Source organism: Rhinolophus sinicus, linkage group LG12, assembly GCF_036562045.2.
Source record: "Rhinolophus sinicus isolate RSC01 linkage group LG12, ASM3656204v1, whole genome shotgun sequence".
In the NCBI taxonomy this organism is placed as follows: domain Eukaryota; kingdom Metazoa; phylum Chordata; class Mammalia; order Chiroptera; family Rhinolophidae; genus Rhinolophus; species Rhinolophus sinicus.
In genome coordinates this window covers 12,132,206-12,153,392 of record NC_133761.1, presented here as the reverse complement: position 1 = coordinate 12,153,392, position 21,187 = coordinate 12,132,206, and the positions used below count along the sequence as shown (strand labels likewise).

Below are 21,187 nucleotides of genomic sequence, written 5' to 3'. Positions count from 1 at the left end.
AGCACGGACGCTTGATATGATGTGATGGGAATGGCACTTTACCTCTGTGGTCTTCCTCCCCAAAACCCATAACCCCAGTCTCATCATGAGAAAAACATCAGACCCAAACTAAAGGACATGCTACAAAACACCTGCCCAGTACTCCTCAGAACAGTGAAGGTCAACAAAAACAAGGAAAGTCTGAGGAACTGTCACAGTTTATAGGTGCCTTAAGAGACATAACAACTAAATGTTTCTCATGGAAACCTGGAACAGAAAAATGTCATTGAGGTAAAAACTAAGGAACTGTGACTAAAGTGTGGGCTTTATTCAATTATAATCTATCAATATTCATTCATAAGTTGTGACATACGTACCATATTAATGTTAGTGATTTGGAAAACTGCGAGTGGGGTATATGGGAACTCTATGTAATACAATTTTGACTTTTCTGTATCTAAAATTTACAAAAATACAGCAACAAAATAAATCAATAAAAAGTTTATTCTGAGAAATCCCTCCTGGCCACTTCTTTTCTTTCTCCTGACCCTCTGTCTCCCAACACGCTGATCATGCAAGAAATTGCAATGACGCCAATAGGCAGCCCTGACATCTCTCTGAATTCGACATGGCAGCTCTTGCTTGTTGGTATGGGGAGCTACATACTATTTCCGGTTTTCGGGGCCCCTTATTTCTTGGCTTATCTAGTTCCTGGGGGCTTAGCTGAGGCATTTTTATTGGCTGTCATGTGGTCTGAGACACAGTTTGTTTGCAGCCTGCAGGAGTCCTGTGTGTTGGTCTCTTGCTGTTGGAGATGCCAGACTCCGCACTGCTGGGGCAGGGACACACCACTCAGTCTGTTGAGAACACAAATGTTAACATAACCTCTTCATTTGCCAATCACCATTTTATAGCCAGTAGAAAGACACACCATGACATGTATTCTTATACTGAGTGTTTACACACCCAAGTGATTTCCCAAGGTCCACATGTTCCTGGCTCACTTAAATATCTCCAGCGACCACTATTGCCCAAAGGACCAGGCCCACACTTGGCAGGCAAACCCATTGCTAATGTGATTCAAGCATATTCTTCAGCAGCCTCAACAGCTGCCTCCTCAACCCTCTCCTTCCTTTCTCCATATCTATCCCCCAGGAGACTGGATTTCACAGCTTCCTGAACACACTGGGTTCCTTTACGCTTCTGAGTCTCTGTCCATGCCCTTCTTTCTTTGTTTCGCTGGAGACTTTCTATGCATTTTTTAAAACCCAACACAACTGTATCTCTGTGAAGCACCTCCCAGTTCCTCCAGGCAAAGCTACGCGTTCCTTCTTCTTGCTCATGGGTAGAGAGTTTTATATGCCCATATTCACATAGTTAAACAGCCTTTGGCTGCATATTGGAAGCATCTGTCTGTATTACTGGCCTGGGAATGACTTGCCCAAGGCATAGCGAGTGTTCTACTTATCTCTGTATCCCCAGAGCCCAGCACAGTATTTGGCAGATACTAGGGAATTAAGCAGGTGAATGACTACAGACCCATTACCATGTACTTTGTGTTATTTTTCCAAGAAAGGCGGTTAGTCGTGTGATTTCTGGAGTTGACCAGCCCTGAATTCAAATCCCAACTCCATCACTTGCAGATGAATTTAGCCAGGTTAGTTAATGTCTCAGTTTCCTCAATTGATAAACGGGAGTAACATTAACCTCAAAGGACTATTGGGAAGATTGAATATGAAAATATGTTCCGTCACAGTGCCAAACAAAAGTAATCATCCAATGCGTAATAACTATAATTATTGGACCAAAGTGTCCATATCCTCTTGACTGACCCTTCTTTGTGTAGCAACACGTGACTGTGAGGCAAACATCCTGGAATAGATTCTGTTGGTGCGGAACCAATCCATTTAAGACTCAGACGATTGACCTTGATCCTATTGGCACTGTGCCCAGCCTAATTGTATTTGAAGACCAGATGGGAGACTCAAGTGGGTCAAATGTCTACAGAAGCAAGAAAAACCATTTAAACCGGTAGTTAGTAGGTTAGTGAATTTTACCTCTAGTTACATTCCTCGTAGGTGCATCAATCGTTTCCTTGCTGCGAGCCTTGATGAGTGTCCTTGGTAATTATTAATAAACGTAACTGTTTGCATTTCCCAAATATGTTTGAATTTCACAAGTCATATGTTTCCAGGACAAGAGCCAAAACTAATCAACCCAGTCTTTGGAAAAGCAGCTGATGAAGGCATAATCCACAACTTTAATTAACTTTGAGGCTTTGAAATGGAACACACAGAAGGAAAATTAACGAACTGTTTAATTTTGTCTTCTCCGTACCTTAACCATTCAGTCTTTACCCAAGACACACACACCCTTGTGCAATACAGAGTCTTCTAAATGTTTTATTACTCATGGATCGTTTTTTTTTATCAACTGCTGATTTCATGTGTGCTTAGAAAGCATTCAGTTACCACACCAAAGGAAAGTTAAGAGGCAGCCCAGGTACTTGTTAAGCCAGCGTTCAAGGGTGATTTGCCCAAGCACCTTGAGGCTGCTGTTTTTAACCAAATCATCCTGGCCTGGCTATACTACTCAAGATGCCAAGAAAATAAAGCAGGCCTCTTGAAGGGTTTTCATGCTGGAGTCCCATGTGCCAATCTGGTTTGGAATGGGCTTCTTGACAAAGGTGATTGATTCCTCTGTCTGCTCCTACTTCTCTGGCTTGCTTCAGTGCAAGAGGGCCACCAGTAGTTTCTGGAAGTCCCCAGAGGTGTCCGAGCAAACCATGTCACAGAGAGACTTCTGATACTTCTCCTGGAACTTTGCTTTTATCCCCTGAAGGTCCACCTGGAGGAGAAATGAGAACAGTAAAGGGGACGTGACTGAGCGGTGCACCGTAGACGCAGGCAGGCCCTGTTCTAAGCGGGTGAACCTCGTCAGCTCATTTATGCCTACAAATGACCCCTCGTGGCAGCGGCGATTATTCTTCCCGTGTTGTGAGTGAGAAAAGGAAAGCTGAGTTGAGCTCCCCAAAGGTTGCAGAGGTGTCTGTGTGTGCATGTATGTTCCAGTAAAACTTTACTTATGGGCACTAAAACTGGATCACATGATTTTTATGTATTGCAAGGTATTATTTTTCTTTTGAGCTGTTTACAGTTACTTAAAAATGAATCATTCTTTGGTAGCAGGACTGGACAAAACACAGAGATTTGAAAAGAAGCCTTTTTTTCTCGTGTACCCTGATCAGGGAGGGTATTAATATCCTAATCAACAAAATTCAAATCAATATCGATTTCTAGGACTCATTTTGAATCTACTTTATTAAAAGCTTGAAAAACCTAGGTGGTGGAAGTAGGGAGAGGATTCAGCAGAAAAACAATTACAGGATTATTCTGCTCTAAAAGCTCTTACAATCTAGTAAAGGAGAGAATGCTTGCACCAGAAGGATGTATTTCCAGAGAGAACATAGTCTCATGAAAGAAGAGCAGCACTCTCCTTAACCAGGAGTTTGGCAGTTTTCAGTTTTTCCTTTGTTTTTTTATTTTTTATTTAAACTCTGTCTTGCTTTCTAGACAGGCCCACAAACCATTGCTCAAGTTTCCTGTTCTCTTTCCTCCTGCCCCGATTCAAGAGCTGAACAGAAGGGAGAAAGATGAGAACAGAAGAAGGCAGGAAAGTGAAGAATTGTTCAAAGCAGGAGAGAGACTATGTCAGGCAGATGGGGTCTGTCCCTCGGCTCTCCTGGCTTGTTTGCTGCTTGGCTGGGGAGGGGCAGGAAGGGGAGGGGGGGTCAGCGTAGGGGTGGGGTGCACTGAGGTTCTGTTCTAGTATTACACAGCTTTGGGGGATTAAGGGTTCTGGCCAACTATATCTGGCCAAGCCTGAAGCATTCTGAGCGAATGGTCCTCACGTGGAGATGACCCTGGACCCGTGGTCAGTACTGAGACAGGCAGAGCATCTTGGAATAAACACTCCCAAACCCCCACTGGAGTGAACTTGGAACCCTGAGGAGCCCTCCAGACCCATCCAGTCCCCTGGGGTCTTTCAGAGTCCTTGCTGTGCTCTGTTGCCAACCTGCCCCTTAGAAGGCCTCAAGACTTTGGTTGAGGGTTGAGTTGCTAAGAGACAGAGAAGGCAGAGACCTGGAGAGAGGAGGGAAGGAGAGCTTCAGAGCCACGGAGGAGAGAATGAGGACAGCAGGAGAGTGGCAGAGAGACTGGGAAAGGGAAAGAAGAAGGAGAGAGAGACATGGACTTTAAGAGAGAAAGAAAAATCTGAACAGTGGAGGAGGAGGAGGAGAAAGAGGGGGAGGAGAAATTCCAGGAATAGGAATAAACACGAAAGAACAGTCGTGTTGCTGTTATATTAAAAAACAGTGTTAGATGTGAAGCATGATTTGACAAAAGCCTGTGGGCCAGCATTTGGGTTGGTATCCTTCCCCCATCATTTAACAATTTTTTGGAGAGAGGATGTCTGTGGTTTTCCAGCGCTCAGTTACACTTTATTCTCCAAGGCTTCTCCTACTGTGAATAAAATGCTATTTCCCCCTTATTTTGTCATTTCTTCTATGTGTAGTGCTATACTCCAAAGTATTTTCTATGAATCTTGACAGCCGTGTGAACCCCAGCTTTTGGCTACACATCTCCCTGTCCCTTCCTTACACTCATGTGTTGTCAGAGAGGGACGATATCACTTTCCAACAGGTCAAAAATTGGTTCTTACAGGGTGGCAAACAGTCTTAGTCTTTTTAAGTAAAAGTACCTAAGGAGCATAAATAGATATACAGTCTGTCCATAGTTAACATGTCTTGAGGGTGGGATGGTGATTTCGGAAAAAAATTGAGTCCGAAAATGCTTCTTAGTGGGGCGATCCATAATTAAAAAGTGGTTGAGAAACATTGTCTGGTACTGATGTGTTTCTAGTGCAAAATTGTGCTTCTGTGGTGTGTTTCATTACATAAAGGCCTCGCTCGGGAGTTAGGAAATCGTTTGCTTATTGTCTCTGCTGCTGGGTGACCTAGTCAGTCACTAAACTTTCTGTGTCTCTATTTTATCTTCCTTAGCATGGAGCCGAACCTCGCTGCATTACCCAGGAGGGCTCCACAGGTTTCCCTCTGTACCCTGTCACGAGCTCTCCGGAGCCACCGATGACAAAAATAGAAGCAGCTATCCTTACTGTATTTTTACAAAAAGAAAACAGATGGAGGCAGAGCACCGCTGCCTTCCACAAAAGTCTGGGAAGACAGAGGCTGTCTCTGTTTTACTTTTTTCTGTAAATAGGCACTTACTAAAAGCTATTTGTTGATAATGTCTGTGGTGGTAAAAAGAGAAGTGGCAATCCATGTCCTTGGCGTCAAGTGTGTCTTACCTCAGCCCTCGTCACAAAGATGTGAATTAGCGTCTCCTCGTCGGTCCCCGCACCCTTCATGGACTTGTACAGACGGTCCGCAAAATAGCCCTCCAGGTCCCGGGCACACCTCACTGGGCAGGATGAGAGAAAAGTGAACGTGAGGCCGTCACATTCTGTCGAGTAACATGGAGACTCTCTGAAGGGACAGAGATGTCCTGGAGTGTCACTTGGCTGCCCTCAGAACTCACGGGATTGCGAGGCAGATGTTTGAAAGGAGTGGATTTCCCACTGTTGTGTAATGGGACCTGGGAGATTCTCCAGGTCAGAGCACCCAGATTCTTCAAACAGAATGGAGTCAAAACCCATTCTGACAAATAAGAACCTCTCCCGTTCCCCGATGACCCTTCGAAGGTGGAGGAACGCTTGGCCACCCTCAGGCTCTCCCTGCAAAGTTCATGATTCTCACCAGCAGAAATAACTTTTCATACCTAAATAACATCTCTGAGGCTAGAGTCAGGTCTGCAGAAGAAACAGATGGGCTGGCAGCCTTGCTGCCGTAAAACTTCGCATCCTACGGACTGTCACCTGCTTTCCTGTGCCAGAAAAACCTCCCTTCCCTTGGTTTTTCCTCACTGGGCTGGTTTTGTGTGCCCCATCTCTGGATCTTTTTCAAGTCCCCCTACTCTCCTCTTAGTTTGTGATCTGGCATGCGGGTTTGATGAAATGTTTGATCCTACCTAGAGATCTCCTTCCTATGAGGCTGCCAGTTTCTCTTCTCTGGCCCTCCCCCTTGCTCGCCAGCTTTGATCTAATCCACAAATTAATGAAGCATGGTTTCCTCTCACCAACGGGGAGATAGGGTGCATCTCTACTCCTGGGGATAAATCATTCTTCCTCTTCCCTTGCCCCCCAGGCTCAACTGGGTCCATACTGACTCACGCTTTGGGCCGACTGAGCCATTTACTCACTAGGTTCCTGACATTTCCCTAGAACACTTAACATTTTCTATGTTAGTGATTAATAATGAGCAATTAAGTCAGCATAAGCGTGGATGGCACAGCTTTAATATGTCCTGGTAATGGAAACTCCGGTTTTCTAGGTAATTGTCCATATGATTGATGTTTACGAGGAAGGGAGCAGAACAGGATTAGGGAAGAAGAGTCTAGGTTGGGCGTCTGTCTCCATTTGTAGGCCAGGTGGCAGGCACCATAGTGTCAGTGGAAAAGTAAAACCCACACCCAGGTGTCCGACCTCTTTAGCCCAAGAACAATCCAAAAGCTGCTGCTAGATGGGTGGCAGTTGTGGGGGGAACCTATCAATTTGGGGAGCAGCACATTTGGGACTCACTGTGATCCCCAGACATTCTGAGCTAGTGACCTCACAGGTTTTCCTGAAGACCCTCTCCCGTGCAGTACCAGCTGATGCTGAAATGACTGTCTCCCTGGCGTCAGTGTGCGCCATCCCTACATAGGAGTAGGTGTCTCCATTCCTTCTTCCTGATATTTTGGGGAGAAAAATGCTCAGCGTTTCTACAACAGACAATCTATGCCTATCGAACAACCGCTGTTCTTAGCAGTGGCAGGCATCACTCTGAGGTTTGGATGGGACTAGCTGAGGAAGGCTTGGGAATTAAGGTGGCGCATGGAAGGCAGAGCAGCCAGCTACTCTGCTGTCTCTTGGTCCTCATTGCAAAGCAGGGGTTCTCAAACTCCAGTGAGCATAAGGCCATTGCGTGGGGATCCTGGGAAAGTGTGGCTTCCAGGCTCCACTCCCGGAGGTTCTAAGTAGGTAACCTGCCTTGGCGCTTAGGAAATTGTATGTTCACACGCTTCCCCATAAGTGATTCTGATGCTGGTGGCCCATGGACCCCACTTTGAGAAGTGCTGCTTCAGAGACTGCAAGTGGCGGGAGTCATTTGGTCTCGTAAACCCTCCTCCTTGATTTTAACCATAAACGGGCATCTTTCTGAGTTAGGTGAGAGTGTGGGAGGGGGCTGTAGAAAATACAGTCGTGAAGTCGTGTTTCCAATCTGTGTGTTTATTCTCAAGGTCTTCTCTTATCCCTGTACGTGTGCTACCACTGGACTACACCTAAGTCCTGCATTTCCTGGTCCCCAAGCGGAAGCACTGAGTCTTTCCTTCCTCTGTACCCTCCTTGCTCTGGCTGGTTTTGTTTTTAATCATTCCTGGAGGCTACTCTGTTGACTTGTGCGTATCTGCCATGGACTTTAAGGTCCTTTTTAAGAGCAGGAACGGGACCTGTTTACCTCTGAACCCCACACCTAGCACAGTCCCCGGCCTAGGCAGATGCTAAGTAAATGTTACAGACGCGAATGGTTCTATTACCATTAAAAATGGTTTTATTACCATTCATAATGAATATTCATAAATATTAATGTTCCTCTTCTGACTGAACTCTGGTGTTTTCCTGATTCTCTGCACTGTAAGCAAGGAGGGGTTCAGAGGCTCCGGAGCTGGGCCATGAGTAGATCTCTTCATTTACTTAAGACACTCATCCTTTTAGCCCCACAGACCGTCATCCGTGTGTATCCAGGGTGGGTCAGGGATGCTTAGGCCTCTGTATAGCACAATAGAAGCCCTGCTAATTTCAATGCAAAATGAGGATAAATTAAAAAAAAAAATCAATTGCTGACATTACTCCAAAAAAAAGAAATGAAAAAGTTGGGCAGCGAGAGCACATTCTTTAACTTCCAGGGCTGCTCTTTCAGTTCCTCTTCTTCGGGGAATGCCTATCTCTACTTGTTGTGCCATTTGGGATGGTGCCCTGGACGCCTTGGTACAGGAGTGTGGACAATGGACAATGCCTTCATTCCAGGGCTTGCAGAAAGGAAAAAGGAGCCTGCCAGGCACAGCCGCATGCCCATCTCTCTGCTATTTCCTGCCTGTGGGCAACACCTGGAGAGAAGGTCCTGGTGTTTGCTTGGCACGGTCAAGAGTTGGTCTCCCTCCCATCTCTTTCTAAACAGACCTCATTCATTCCAAATGTTGAAGGGAACCGAATGGAAAAGGATACCCTTGAGCCATCAGGCATGTGTGGAAACTTGTTCATGGGTCCAGAGCCGGGCCACTTTTGAGTGTGTGTCATATGAACCACATACTGCTCTGTGAGACTGGACGATGGTCCCAGGCTGCTGACAGATGCTCTCGGGAACCCGCAATCTTAGTGGGACTACAGGGGATGCCATGGTGTGTACCCCAGAGGACCTCTTCAGGACGAAGGTGCTCAGTCCAAGTGTTCCTGCTGGCTGCTCCCATCTGAGTCCCTTCCCAGGATTCACCCTCCAAGGAGGGAGCAGCCTTACCCAGGGTTGCAAACGCTCCCAGGGTGCAGCCATCTGGCTGCTTGATGTGGGGTGCAAAGACCTGGCTCCTTGCCTCCACTTTGGACATCCTGGCTTCTGGGCTCCTTGGGGGACCTGCAAAGGGCCTGTTGCAACTGCATCACATTCATGCTCTCCCTTGCCCAATGCTGCTTAGAGGTGTTCCCCAAACTATTCTATGAAAGCTTTCTGCACGCAAACCTCCATCTCCGAGTCTGGTTCCAGGGGGCCCAACCTAGTTCAGGGACTCTCCTAGCTGTACTTTACCGAGCGTTAAGTAGGCCTTCTGCAGATCTCCCGAGGTTTCTGCTTCGATGGCCTCTTCGATGTCTTTGCCGATGAGCTGCAGAGACAAAGTCCAGCCATTAGTCCATCGTTTTGCTTCTGGCGCACTTGGGGTTCTTCCTGAACAAAATGTACTAAACTCTTCCAGCCTCGGTCACGCGGCCTTAAGGAACTCCTATCTGGCCTCGTGCCTTGCAGAGCTGAAGGTGGTTGCCCCCCATTTGAGTGGGGGCTCTCATGGCTGAGGAGTTAGTCCACATCTGACCCCTAGCGGATTTGACCCCAGGCAGGACCACATCCTGAGCCTCAGTTTCCTCCTCTGTAAAAGTAGGACATGGAAGAACGAACATATATGGTCTTAATAATTCTTTATATGATACTTGGGTTTCCTATGTGTTTTTAAAATTTTTTTCCATTTCTAATTTTCTAGGAGGCTGTGGTTATAATCATCTTACTCACACCTTCCCTGTCAAGTTTGTTGTGGGACTGGGCACTCAGTCTTCTACAGTTTGGGTGAAATAAGTAGAGGCAATAAAGTTCATGGCAAGGATTTGCCTAAGGTTTCTGGTAGAGTGGGGCTGCATGTGCTTTCTAGTAGAGTGGGGCAGCCTATGACCACATCCAAATGCCACTTTCCTTCACTCTGGGGTGATTCCAAATGATCCTATATCCACCACCAGCTCACATATCACTCTGCACAGAATTACACATTAGGTTTCTTTCCAAATATTTACAGAAGCTGAAGTTCAGAGTAAATTGTGACTATGCTTAATGCAAGTCCCGCCTGGGCCACACTCAGGGCAGGCAAATAAAGAGAAAGGAGAACTTTTTGTTGGGTTTGGGGAATGCAGTTAAGCATTAGAAATACTGAAACATCTTTCTGAGAAATTCTCTTCAGAGGCTATGACACAATTATGATTCTATAAATAACGGGGGCCCTTGAGGACCTGCCAATGGAGTTTCTGTAGTTTATTCTGAAAACACGGGTACACAAAATAGTCTTTGTGACGCAGGCACAATAGTTGTCGGGGGAGGAGGGTCCAGATTGAATGAAGCCCTGTTCCTTCATCTCCTCATCACGGTTTGCACATCTGGAGGGCTGGTGTGTGTGATGGGTTAGGAGGGAAAGGGGGTTGGGGGGCTTTCCATCCTGTCCCTTCCTTAGCTGTTCACAGCCTTTTTTGGGGGTTTGGTATCACTTTCTCATGAACAGGGTTCTTGTTCTGTAGTCTGAGATGGCATTTCAGGAGGACATTGTATACACCCAGGTCTGTGTTTACTAAAAAGAAAAAAAAAACCCTCATATTAAACCACTTTCAGTTTCTGTTGTTAATGCTGGGCCAGAACGGCGCTTTTCAATTTTCTGTAGAATCTCAGCCTACACAACAGACAAAAGCAGAAGAGCAGAGCTGTGCTGGGGAGGCAGGAGATGAGGTCCTTACTCTGGCCCTAGGTAGTAATACCAGGCTTCTGCCCTCTCAGGGTCTCTTCTCTGTACAACTCCAGGGGGCACTAGTCAAACGCTACAAAGAGATGGCATTGCCCCTCTTCTCTGTCTACCTCCTGCCCCTAACCCCCTTCTGGTAGCTACCAAGGTACCACCAGGGCCTTCATGGAAAACAATTGACTGACTCCCCTTTGCAAATGGCATGCTTTTCACTTACTGGAACACTGCATTCTTAGGGGCTTTTGGGACAGAACCAGGTTTTGTTCTCAGTACAAAAACACATTGCCAGAGTGAATTCCAGACAAGCCTCAAAGCTTCTAGTTAACCAGGTAGGGAGATTATTAGAAGAATAGGGGAGACATTTCTTTCTTTTAAAACCAATTCCCCCAAATTGACGTCATGCCCATAGCAGAACCCTACATATCAATTGGCTTTGGCTACAGCAATGAAAGGGCTAAAGGCTCTGGAATGGGTTTGGGACACTTAAAGGGGAGGAGAGAAGTGGTGAGGGCGTGGTGGGGACGCTGTGAGCCTGGGCTGTGGGTGTGTATACCTACGATTTATATTGAGCCCTGTTTGGGAACTTACTTCGGCTCTGTAACTACGTAAACCTTTTTTTATGGCTGAGTAATATTCCATTGTGTGAAATAAGTCAGCACTGAAAAAGACAAATACCATATGATTTCACTTACATGTGGAATCTAAAATACGGAACATAAAAAAAACAAAACCCAAGCAAAACAGAAACAGACGCAAAGATACAGAGAACAAACTGATGGTTGCCAGATGGGAAGGGGGCTGGGGGGCTGGGTGAAAAAGGGAAAGGGTTTAAGAAGTACAAATTGGCAGTTACAAAACAGTCACGGGGATATAAAGTACTGCATAGGGGAGATAGTCAATAATATTGTAATAACTGTATAGTGCCAGGTGGCTACTAGACTTATGGGGGGGATCACTTCGTAAATTATATAAAGATCTAACCACTGTGTTATATACATGAAACTAATATAATATTTAGTGTCAGCTGTAATTGAAAAAAATTAAAATAAAATGAAGAGTCAGGCTTAGAGGACAAATCAAGGGCAAAACCCTGTATTTTTGTGCCAAAAATTACAATTCAACTCGAGATCAGGACAACCTATGTCACATAATATGTTCCAGTGATCTGACACTAGCATTTTAGTGCTTTGAGCCAGAGACCATGAGAAAATTTATGGGACCAGGGTCCTAAGATCAGGGAGAAATCTAAAATTCAATGATAAAGGTCAAGGTGAATGACGTTCCAGCAAGGATTGTTGGAATAGATGAATAGGTAGCTTTTTTGAGCTGGTTTCATGCAAAGAATCTCCAACTCAGTAGATTATCTTATTGTCCATTTCAGCTTTAGCTCTGGTTTTTGACTCCGTTGGCCTGTTAATTCATTTAATCCTCACTAACCCTATGAAGTACATACCATTGTTATCCCTATTTTAATGATTGGGGAAACTGAGTCACCGGACCCTGACTAACTTGCCCAAGGCCACACAGCTAGTAACCTAGAGCAGACTTCTGACCTTTTATCTTGCATCGGAATCTGGAAGATTTGTTCAAAATCTTGGGGACGGTAGGACCCCAACCCCATGGAATCTGACTCAGTAGGTCCAGGGTGAGGACTGAGAATTCTCACTTTTAACACGTTTTCAGGCAATACTGCTGCTGCTGCTGCTATGGGACTCGTTTCAAGGAGGATGTGGGCCTAGGGAGCATCCTGCTAGGTCGTCAGTCGTGTACGTGCACACGCCCACACATGTATGTGTGTTTCTACAGTCATCACCGATGACAGCCATACCCAGAACCTCCATCCTCAGCCCCAGTCATGTGGGAAGAAAGTCTAGGTCATGGAGACATCTTCCAACTCAGTCTACACAGCTCCAGGCACACAGGCCAGGGGAGTGCAGGGTCAGCTGCCTTTGATCGTGACTCTGGGCACGATTTGAAAGCAGACGGCCCTAAAGGCTTACATACAGTCATGATAAAATTCCAAAGCTTTATTGTCTTTTCATCTGCTGGCAACACATAGAAAACACTGTTTTGAGTGAGGAGCAGCCAGCTCCAGCCGAGGCAGGAGCTCAGGCTGGGGAATCTTGGAGTTCTCCTCCACTTTTCTGCTACTGACTTGCTGTGTGGTCCTGATAAGTTACAGATGGTCCCTCACTCATAACAGACTTTCCTTGTCCAATAGGGGTGGGTAACAATGGCTGTGCAGCCTGCATTATAGTTACAGTATTATTGTGAAATCGCAATGAGATACAGGGCACAGAAGTGCTGTGAATAGTTAAAAGCACTTTACAAATATAAAATAGGAGACCCCCCCTCCCTCCACTAAAAAAAAAAAAAAATCTGATACGCCACAAAAGGCTTCTTGCAATTAAAGACTGATTTTCAGGGAATGACTTATCACTAAATGCCTTGCGATAGCGAATTCTCCGTGTCGGCTTAAAATGATCGTTAGATTAAAAAATAACTGTATGAAAGTAATGTATACACATCTTTTCAGGAGTGTCTCTCTGAGGTATATTACACCCATCTCGGGAGTGATAAGCACCGTTAGCCCCACTGTAAATTGGAAGACAACTAACAATAGCGCACATTTGTATGCTTACCACCGGCCAGGTACTGTCCTAAGCCTTTGCCGTTTACCTTGTTTAGCTCTTAAAATAACCCCGAGAGGGTGTGATGATGGTCACCGTCTCTGGCTTACGGATGAGGACAGAGAGGTCGGGTCACTTGCCAATGATAGAACCAGGATTTGAACAGGGATCCTCTGACTCTAGGGCTTTGCTCCTAAACTTGACACTTCTCTGCTTTCCTAAAACTCTGTTGTCAAGCGGGGGTTTCCCATCCTTGGCACTCCATTTGGGGCCAGATGATTCTTGGTGGTGGGGCTGTCCTGTGCATTGTAAGATGTTTAACACCCACTGCCAGTCCCAGACAAGGTGACACCCCCACATTTCCAGACATCAAATATCCCTTGGGGTGGGCAAAGTGACCACTGTTGTAAAAGACCACCTCCCCTCCCCCACTCAGTTTCAATGTGAACTCCTTGCCCTGGCACTTGACTACTCACAATTTGATAGGCTTGAAAGGTGGCTCGTAACTGCTTGAAGCTCCTCTTGGCCAGGACTTCATTGAAGGCAAGTTCGTCAGTGCCCCAGCGGCCTTCCCCTGCCTCGGGGGTCAAGTGCAAACATTTGGAAAAAGCCTTTTGAGAAAAGACTGACTATACAGTGCTGGGCCCAGGCCTCACTCACAGGAAATGATAAAATATGCACCGAATAGAAGCCCCATTGATTGACGAAACGCTTTCAACTTCTAACCTGTGCATATACTTCCCCTATTCATTTATATTATTTATACCCTCCCTTATGACAAAATGGATCAGAGGTGGTTAACCCCAGAGCATAAGAGCAGGAATAGTTCTTTTAGGTTTGTGAAGACTGTATATATGAAAAATATTTTAAAGATCATGCTTCTTTCCTGAGTAACTCCCGTTTGCCTACAATAGAGAAACAGTTGTTGGAAATAACGCTACTACATTTAAAAAGGGACTTTGCTGACTGACACTGGCATGGCTGCGTACTTACGTCATACAGATCTTTAGCATCCTGGCCAGCGAGGACTTTGTCCACATTATCTCCTTCATCCCGATTAGCCTAGAAAAATCGGTACATTGTTATTAGCTTGACTTCCTGCTGGACCACAGAAAATGAAAAAGGAAAAATCCTGGAAAACTGGTGGGTGAGCTCATCAGGGTGGCCTGACAAAGAGTCAGCCTGGCAGAGTGGCAACACTGCTCTTTGCTGCCATCTTTTGGAGACAACTGATGAACAGAATACCTTTCCTGACAACGCTTTTTTTTGTTTGTTGGTGTGTGTGTGTGTGTGTGTGTGTGTGTGTGTGTGTGTGTGTGTTTTGGTGGCAAACAGTCATTCCCAAACCCCGCTGACCTCTATGCAGGCCGAAAGCACCCTCATGATGTCTCCGAGAGTCAGTTAATTAGAAAGGTACTAGTCTCCTTTCCAAAATATCAAATTCCACCTCTCAGGGTCCCCATCCTGAAGAACACTGAATGTTGGTGATGGAAAGTCTTGAAGTCTGAGCCCACTGAGGCAGGCAGAATTCGAAGATGACCCCAATGGCCCACACCATTGTATAATCCCCTTCCCTTGAGGGTGGGCAAGACTGAATGTGATGAGCTATCACTCCTGTGGTTGTTTTGCGTTAATACGGCGAAGGGGATGTTTGCAGGTGTGACTAGGATCCCTCATCTGCTGAGTTCATCAAAAGGGATGGGTCTGACCCAAACAAGTGAGCTCTTAAAAGGTCGGAGATAGAAGAAGTCAGAGAGATGAGCTCCTGCTGGCCTGAAAGAACCCCAAAAGCCATGCTTTGAACTGTCTGTGAGGGTGCATGGCGGGGAACTACAGATAGCCTTTCAATGCTGATAGTGGTCTCTGGTGGACAGCTAGCAAGAAAATAGCACCATCCGTCATTATAAAACAGGTGAGACCTCTTCACTCTTACCTGTAGCAGAGACACCAGAATTTTTTTTAGGTTTCCACTTGTGTCGTCTTTGACATCTGATTCAAGGCTCCTGTCAAATACTTTTGAAGAGGGAAAAAGGAGGGGAGAAAGCAGACGATTTAGTTTCCTAGACGTATTTTGAAAGGAACATTCTTTATCCAAAGTCAGAACAAAAGGTCACTTACACCTTTGGTAGGCCTCTTTAATGGCGATGATTTCCTAGAAAAGGTAATAAAGTGAATCAATACTCCAAGGTGGGTTAATCAATAAGCTATGAGAGACACACAGAGGGAAGAGTCAAAGACCTGTCTCTGGACAAAGGATGCCTTCATGACTTCTCCAAAGAGGGCCATCCGGTGGATCAGGGCTGAGGCCCTGGATGTGTGAAGGGGCCCCTTCCGTGCAAACATTTCAAACCACACAAGTAAGGTACGCGTATGTTCTCCTTAGTTAAAGGTGAAAATACTACAGCTGAACTAATATCTTCTTCCTCTACCTCCTCACCTCATTTCCCTCTCCCATCTCTACCCATGTAGTCAGTGCTAGAAGTTCGGTGCTTACCTTCACAAGTATTTTTCTTTGCCTTTGTATACATATATACGCTATTGGAAATATATAGAATTGTTTTGTGTACGTATTCAAAAAGTAGAACATTGTACATAGTGTGCTCTGGCTTATTTTTTCACTCAATCATATGTCTTGGAGATTCAGCTATGCTTATACCTAGTCAATCACCTAGTGTTTTTTAAACGGATACAAAATGTTCCACCTTAACAATAAGCCACAGTTTAGCCAGCCTCGGATTGATGGATATTTCGGTTGTTTCAATTCTTTTCTACTTCCAACGAGGTTTCATACAGTAAACAATTTGCTGTGTGCAGGAGTGCGAGTTTCTCTCTAAGGTATGTCCTGGGAAGAATTGCTTTATATTTCAATGACTGGTGCCAGGTGGCCCACTCAGGAGTTGCCTCAGTTTACACCTGAACCAGCAGTGTGTAAAAGCAGGTATTTTCCCACAGCGTCGTCTGCAAACTGTTTATAATGAGAGTCAGTGTGCAGTGATGGGGAAAAGGGGTGTGTGTGTGTGTGTGTGTGTCTCAGGGCAGTAGCCAGCAGGAACCTGGGTATGCGTTTTGATGGGTGGGGGGAGGTGGAAGGTGGGTGGGGGCTGACCACGTGTCTGTGCAGCTCCTTCCCCTTTCTCCTCTTTCCAACTCACTACCAGGGTCTGCCTGAACCTGGGGCCTGCGCTCTCTCTGCTTTTCTTCTTTTTACTGTCAGATCTATTTGATGGAAAATAAAGGGCTTTGCTTGTTGCTTGAGAACCGGACTGGAAAGAAACTAGGGTGGGTGGGGGGAACAGCAGGTGGTCAGATAAGATTAGAAAAACAATGATCAAATTAATCTCTTGTCAGGGCAGGCTGCTGGTTGCCCCCATATCAGATGTCTCCTCTCTGGGACAGGGGTGCTTCTGGAAAAGGTGGGAACGCTGAGTAGGGAAAGTTATGTGTCACACTGAACTGATGCTACGTCCTGTAAGCACAGACCTAAACGGAAACTCCTGGAAATGGAGGGTGTCTAGTATCTTGAGGAAAGAAAAGAAGTCCAAGGAAGCTCAGAAAAGGGGTTTACAGCTGTAGCTTGGAGCTTGAGGTGCTTCGGAAATACGACTGAGCAGAAGGGGCCAGCTTGGGCTTGATGGCATTCCAGGCTTAAATAGCATGGAGGCTTCAGAGGGCTGTGTCAGTTTTTCTTTGCTGTCTATTCCAACCACTGCTTCTGTTTCCTACTTGGAGACCTCAAGAATGTTGGGATTTTCTGGCCTTTTTCTTGCTGGGCCTTCCCATTCTACTGTGATGGGTGGTTGTGGAAGAGGGAGGAAGGGTCTCCGAATAATTATTTGTGGACCCTCTTTACTCTTGGTGAATTCCTCGGCCTTCGTAGCTTCTGGAACCAAAGAGATAGGGGTTTCCACGGGGGCCATAGCAAATGTTCTTTTCAGCTCCTGAAATGGTGGCATGTGCCCAAGGGACAGGGGAGAGGTCTGTAAATAGAAGGACGCAGAAACCTCCGGAGAGGTGCTGGCAGCCGGGGCTCCCCTCTGTACCACCCACCTCCCTGCCTCCTTAGAGTCTTCCTTTTGTAATCTATGCTAGATGACAGCCACCAACCAGGCAGCTCCACAAACATGCTTCGACTGCGTATTGCACTATTTATTCCAGAAGACCCGCAAAGTCAGGTTGGGAGAGGGAAAGTAGAATCTTGCCTCCTGCCTATAGAACTGTGCATCCATTTCGAAACACAAAAGCGGCATTGGCATAACTCTTCTGGAAGCAGGGGACAGAAACACCAAGACGGATGGCTGGGAGACTGGAAGAGGCATCGCTGCTGCATGGGCCAAGCAGACACATTTCTGCCCAGACACTTGCTCACCCCATGGGTGGAATGCGGGGTGTAGTTTCCCTTATGGCCACTGCAACCATGTCTGAGGGACATACAGACGCTCCCTCACGGGCCAGTCCGAGGGCTCGCCTGGGACTAACCTGATTGGTCCTGGTGCAGAGGACCTCGATGAGAACTGCCTCGTCCGTGCCCAGACCCTTCATTGCTTTCTGCAGCTGCCGGGCGTCATATTCACTGGGGCGGTCCAGAAGGGCCAAGGCTGTCTTCTCGAAGTTTCCACTCAGCTCACTCTTGAGCACTTCCTCCAGGTCCTGTAGGGAGACAGCAGGAACCCTGACTGGGAATGGCCCAACAGAGGCGAGACAGGTGTCTGCTGTCCCCACTGCATGGCCTCAGGGTTGACGGGAAACTTGCTGGGGAAACATGGGGGGCCGGTGTTATCTAGACAGAAGCTCTCTAAGCACAAGTGACCAGCTCTGGAGGACAGTGGTCACTCTGATTACCCATCCATCCTCCCCCAGGACTGGCAGAGAGGCAAAGAGAAATTCCCCTGCTTGGGGCTGGAGACCCCAAAGGTGAATCACAGTAACAACCAGCATTTGCAATAGGTTTGGGGGTTCAGAGAGCTTTCTCACTGATCCTCAAAATGGCCCTGGCAGAACTATTGGTAATATCCTTATTTACTGACCTCAAAAAAATGAAGGACTCACCCCCAGACACTTAGCCAGAAACGACTAAAGTATAGATTTGTTTTCTATAGGGGGACCACATCATGTGTCACCCAAATGGGAATGATTTTGAGAGTGAAGGGGGCACTATTAATAATTGCAGGGGATAACACGAATCAAGAGGGACAGTCTTAGGCAAACCAGATGTGTAGTCACTATGGTTATCTTGTTAAATCCTGAGAGGGACACTTAGTAGCCGTCTGGATTGTCAGATGGGCTGTCGTGGTATCACAGGGCTTGTGTTCCAGTCACGCTTATTTTACTTAATAATGCCACATCCACATAACTTTCATTACAGCATATTATTATAATTGTTCTACTTTATTATTAGTTATTGTTGTTCGTCTCTTCCTGGGCCTCATTTATAAATTAAACTTTATCATAGTTATGTATGTATAGGAAGAAGCATGGCATATATAGGGTTTGGTACTATCCCTGGTTTCAGGCATCCACTGGGGGTCTTGGAATGTGTCCCCTGCGGCTAAAGAAGGATGACTCTATGTAAAACTGCTGCGTCCTCTTACAAGCTACAAGCATGAAAACAAATCCTTGTGTGTTTACATTCTGTTTGGACACAGAAGCCGGCTCAGGGTGGCTCAGCTCCAGTTCTGGTTTTCCTGCTAACTTAGCTGAGTCACCTTGGGATGGGTATTGCTTTGGAGTTCAGTTGACCAGGGTACTTAGATTTGTTTGTCTCTAACATCTTCTAGCTTTGTGATGTTGTGATTCGAGCTTGCCTCTCTGGCAGTCTCGGCCCCCTGGAAACAGCTGAGAACTGGAAAATGTGCCAGTGATTGGCAGATGTTGGCATTGCAGTTTAGTGCTGGAGCATGCCCACTTTATGTTTAGCAGAGCCCCGAAGCCCTTACTTCCAACCCAGTTACTCTTATTTCACACTGAAGTTGGAGAAGCCTGTGTCTGACTTTCTGTATCTCTAGGGGGGAAGCAGACATTGCACCGGAGAGGCTGCTACAGGGAGGCATACTGATGTGGGTGAAAGTTCATCATTCAATTCAGTTCAGTTCAATTCAATTCAAGTCAATTCAAGTCAAGGCAACTGAACTGAAGATTCACTTATTTTCATCAATGTCATCAATGAATGACTTTAACAAACCTAATTGTGAAGAGAGAAACAGAAGAACTATTTGGGCCACGTGCCGTGTAAATAAATAGCTCTTCTCATGGCCACTGGTTCTCTAGGAGTGAACACTGGCCCTGCAGTCAGATGACTTGGATGTGAGTCCTGGTTCGTTTTCTTACTACGTGTGTGATTTTGCATAAGTCATATAAATGGGATGAGCTCCACATTTCCTCTTTGTAAAATGGAAACCTTTATGCCTTGCACAGCTTCCCTTTACGGGTGTGTGCTGGCATTATCCAACTTGATCCTACCTGAGAACGGAGATAAATTATCATTTTCATTCTATATGTGAGGAAACAGAGGCCTGAAGAGAGGGATGCCTGCACGATGTCCAATAAATACGAAAATCCATCTCAATATCTATTTACACATAGGGTGATTGAAACTGTAAAAGTTTTATAAATATGGATTAGAATATAGCACAATAATTAATACTCATTTTGCACACTGATCTTGCTAATGACATTAAGGATAGATTAAATTGTGTCCACTATAAAGAATATGTTATTCTTGAAGACAGTTGAATAAATGAACAATTCGTATATACAGACCCGCCTGTGAAAACTGATTTTCAAATCACAGGCCTATCTGTAAGTTACTATGCGGAATTAGTCCAAATGAGTGGAAAAAAGGGACTAATAGAAAAATGAAGTCAATTTAAAAAAAAAAATGAGTATTGATTATACAGGCTATTAAGTTCACAGGCAATTTCAGTTTTTCTGAAGTCAATTTAAGTTTTAAATAGCTGTCCCATTTTTCCCTCTTGGGCTAATTCAGTAAAGCTGTAACGATTGTCTCCACTGCGTGAGGAAACATAGAGGAAGCAGAGACCATCCAGGCCAAGGCCATATGACTGCTTGCCAAGACCCTTGGAATCACCTTGCCGTACGTTGCCTTGTACTTTTGCTTTATTTGTTGCCTCTCATTCGATGTCCTGCTTGATAAGATTTCAATGATGGTCGCTTCATCGGTTCCTAAAGTGCAGGAGAAAGAAACAAAGTGAGAGTGAGTGACCAAGAAAAAAGAGGGAGGTTTATTTTCGTCAAGTCTGAGGAAGTCAAGATGGCGGTCAGTGGCTGCTAAATGGACCCTTTACTTTAATGTCTTGGGGTGAACTGTATTCTTTTCAGTCACGTGACAAAATATCCACGGAGGCCTCATGTTGCATGAAGCACAGTGTTGGGCATTGGGATGGCAAGACAAAGGAGGATGGCCTGTTCCTTAATTTCACTCCTTGGTATATACTCAAGAGAAATGAGAACAAATGTCCACACAAAACTTGTGCAGAAATGTTCATTGCGGCATCATTCATAACAGTGAAAAGGTGGAAACAGCCTGAATATCCATCAATGGATAAAGGATAAACAAAATGTGATGTATCCATCCAATGGAACATTACTTGGCCAGAAAAAAAGGAATGTCATGACACGAATGAACCTTGAAAACGTTATGTTAAGTGAAAGAAGCCAATCACAGACCACCACATATTAAATGCGTGCATTCATATCAAAGTCCAGAATAGGGAACTATATAGAGACAGACAGTAGATGGGTGGCTGGGGATGGGGTGGGTAGGGAAATGGCGGCCAAGGAGTAGGAAGTTTCTTTTTGAGGTGACACAGATGTTTTAAATTGACTATGGTGATAGACTCTTCACTTAGTCTCAAGGGTTAGTTCCACATTTACAGTTTTGGGAAGACCTAGTTGTTTGAGTCCAGTTGGAGAAACAGAACATTCTAGGATGAGCTCACTTGTAAAAGTCGTAGGGGTTAATTGCCTGCCTCATTCTGGTTCAGTTCCAACACCATTATTTATTTCATTCCTCTTCATTTCCTCCTGCAGCTTCACCTACGTAATGTGTATCCAATTACTTCCTCTGTGATATTATTTTTTTTTAAATGTACGAGTGCCAGAAATTTCACCTCAGAAGGGATTTCTTTTCCTCGTACAAAT

General features: G+C 45.5%; 2 protein-coding genes across 2 annotated transcripts in view; one reads left to right on the top strand and one right to left on the bottom strand.

Annotated features, from left to right (window-relative positions):
• NTAQ1 (N-terminal glutamine amidase 1) overlaps window positions 1–21,187 on the top strand; it is a 213,786-nt gene that overhangs the window by 186,851 nt on the left and 5,748 nt on the right. The window lies entirely within an intron of this gene.
• Window positions 2,279–21,187, bottom strand: part of ANXA13 (annexin A13) — a 43,111-nt gene continuing 24,202 nt past the window's right edge. Inside the window, exons 4-12 of the mRNA XM_019719513.2 lie at window positions 20,115–20,209; window positions 17,507–17,677; window positions 15,149–15,182; window positions 14,964–15,043; window positions 14,024–14,092; window positions 13,507–13,608; window positions 8,936–9,011; window positions 5,347–5,459; window positions 2,279–2,826 (exon numbers count right to left, since the gene is read on the bottom strand). Coding sequence (XP_019575072.2) covers window positions 2,707–2,826; window positions 5,347–5,459; window positions 8,936–9,011; window positions 13,507–13,608; window positions 14,024–14,092; window positions 14,964–15,043; window positions 15,149–15,182; window positions 17,507–17,677; window positions 20,115–20,209 — 860 coding nt within the window. The 3' untranslated portion in view covers window positions 2,279–2,706. The remainder of the gene's footprint in view (window positions 2,827–5,346; window positions 5,460–8,935; window positions 9,012–13,506; window positions 13,609–14,023; window positions 14,093–14,963; window positions 15,044–15,148; window positions 15,183–17,506; window positions 17,678–20,114; window positions 20,210–21,187) is intronic.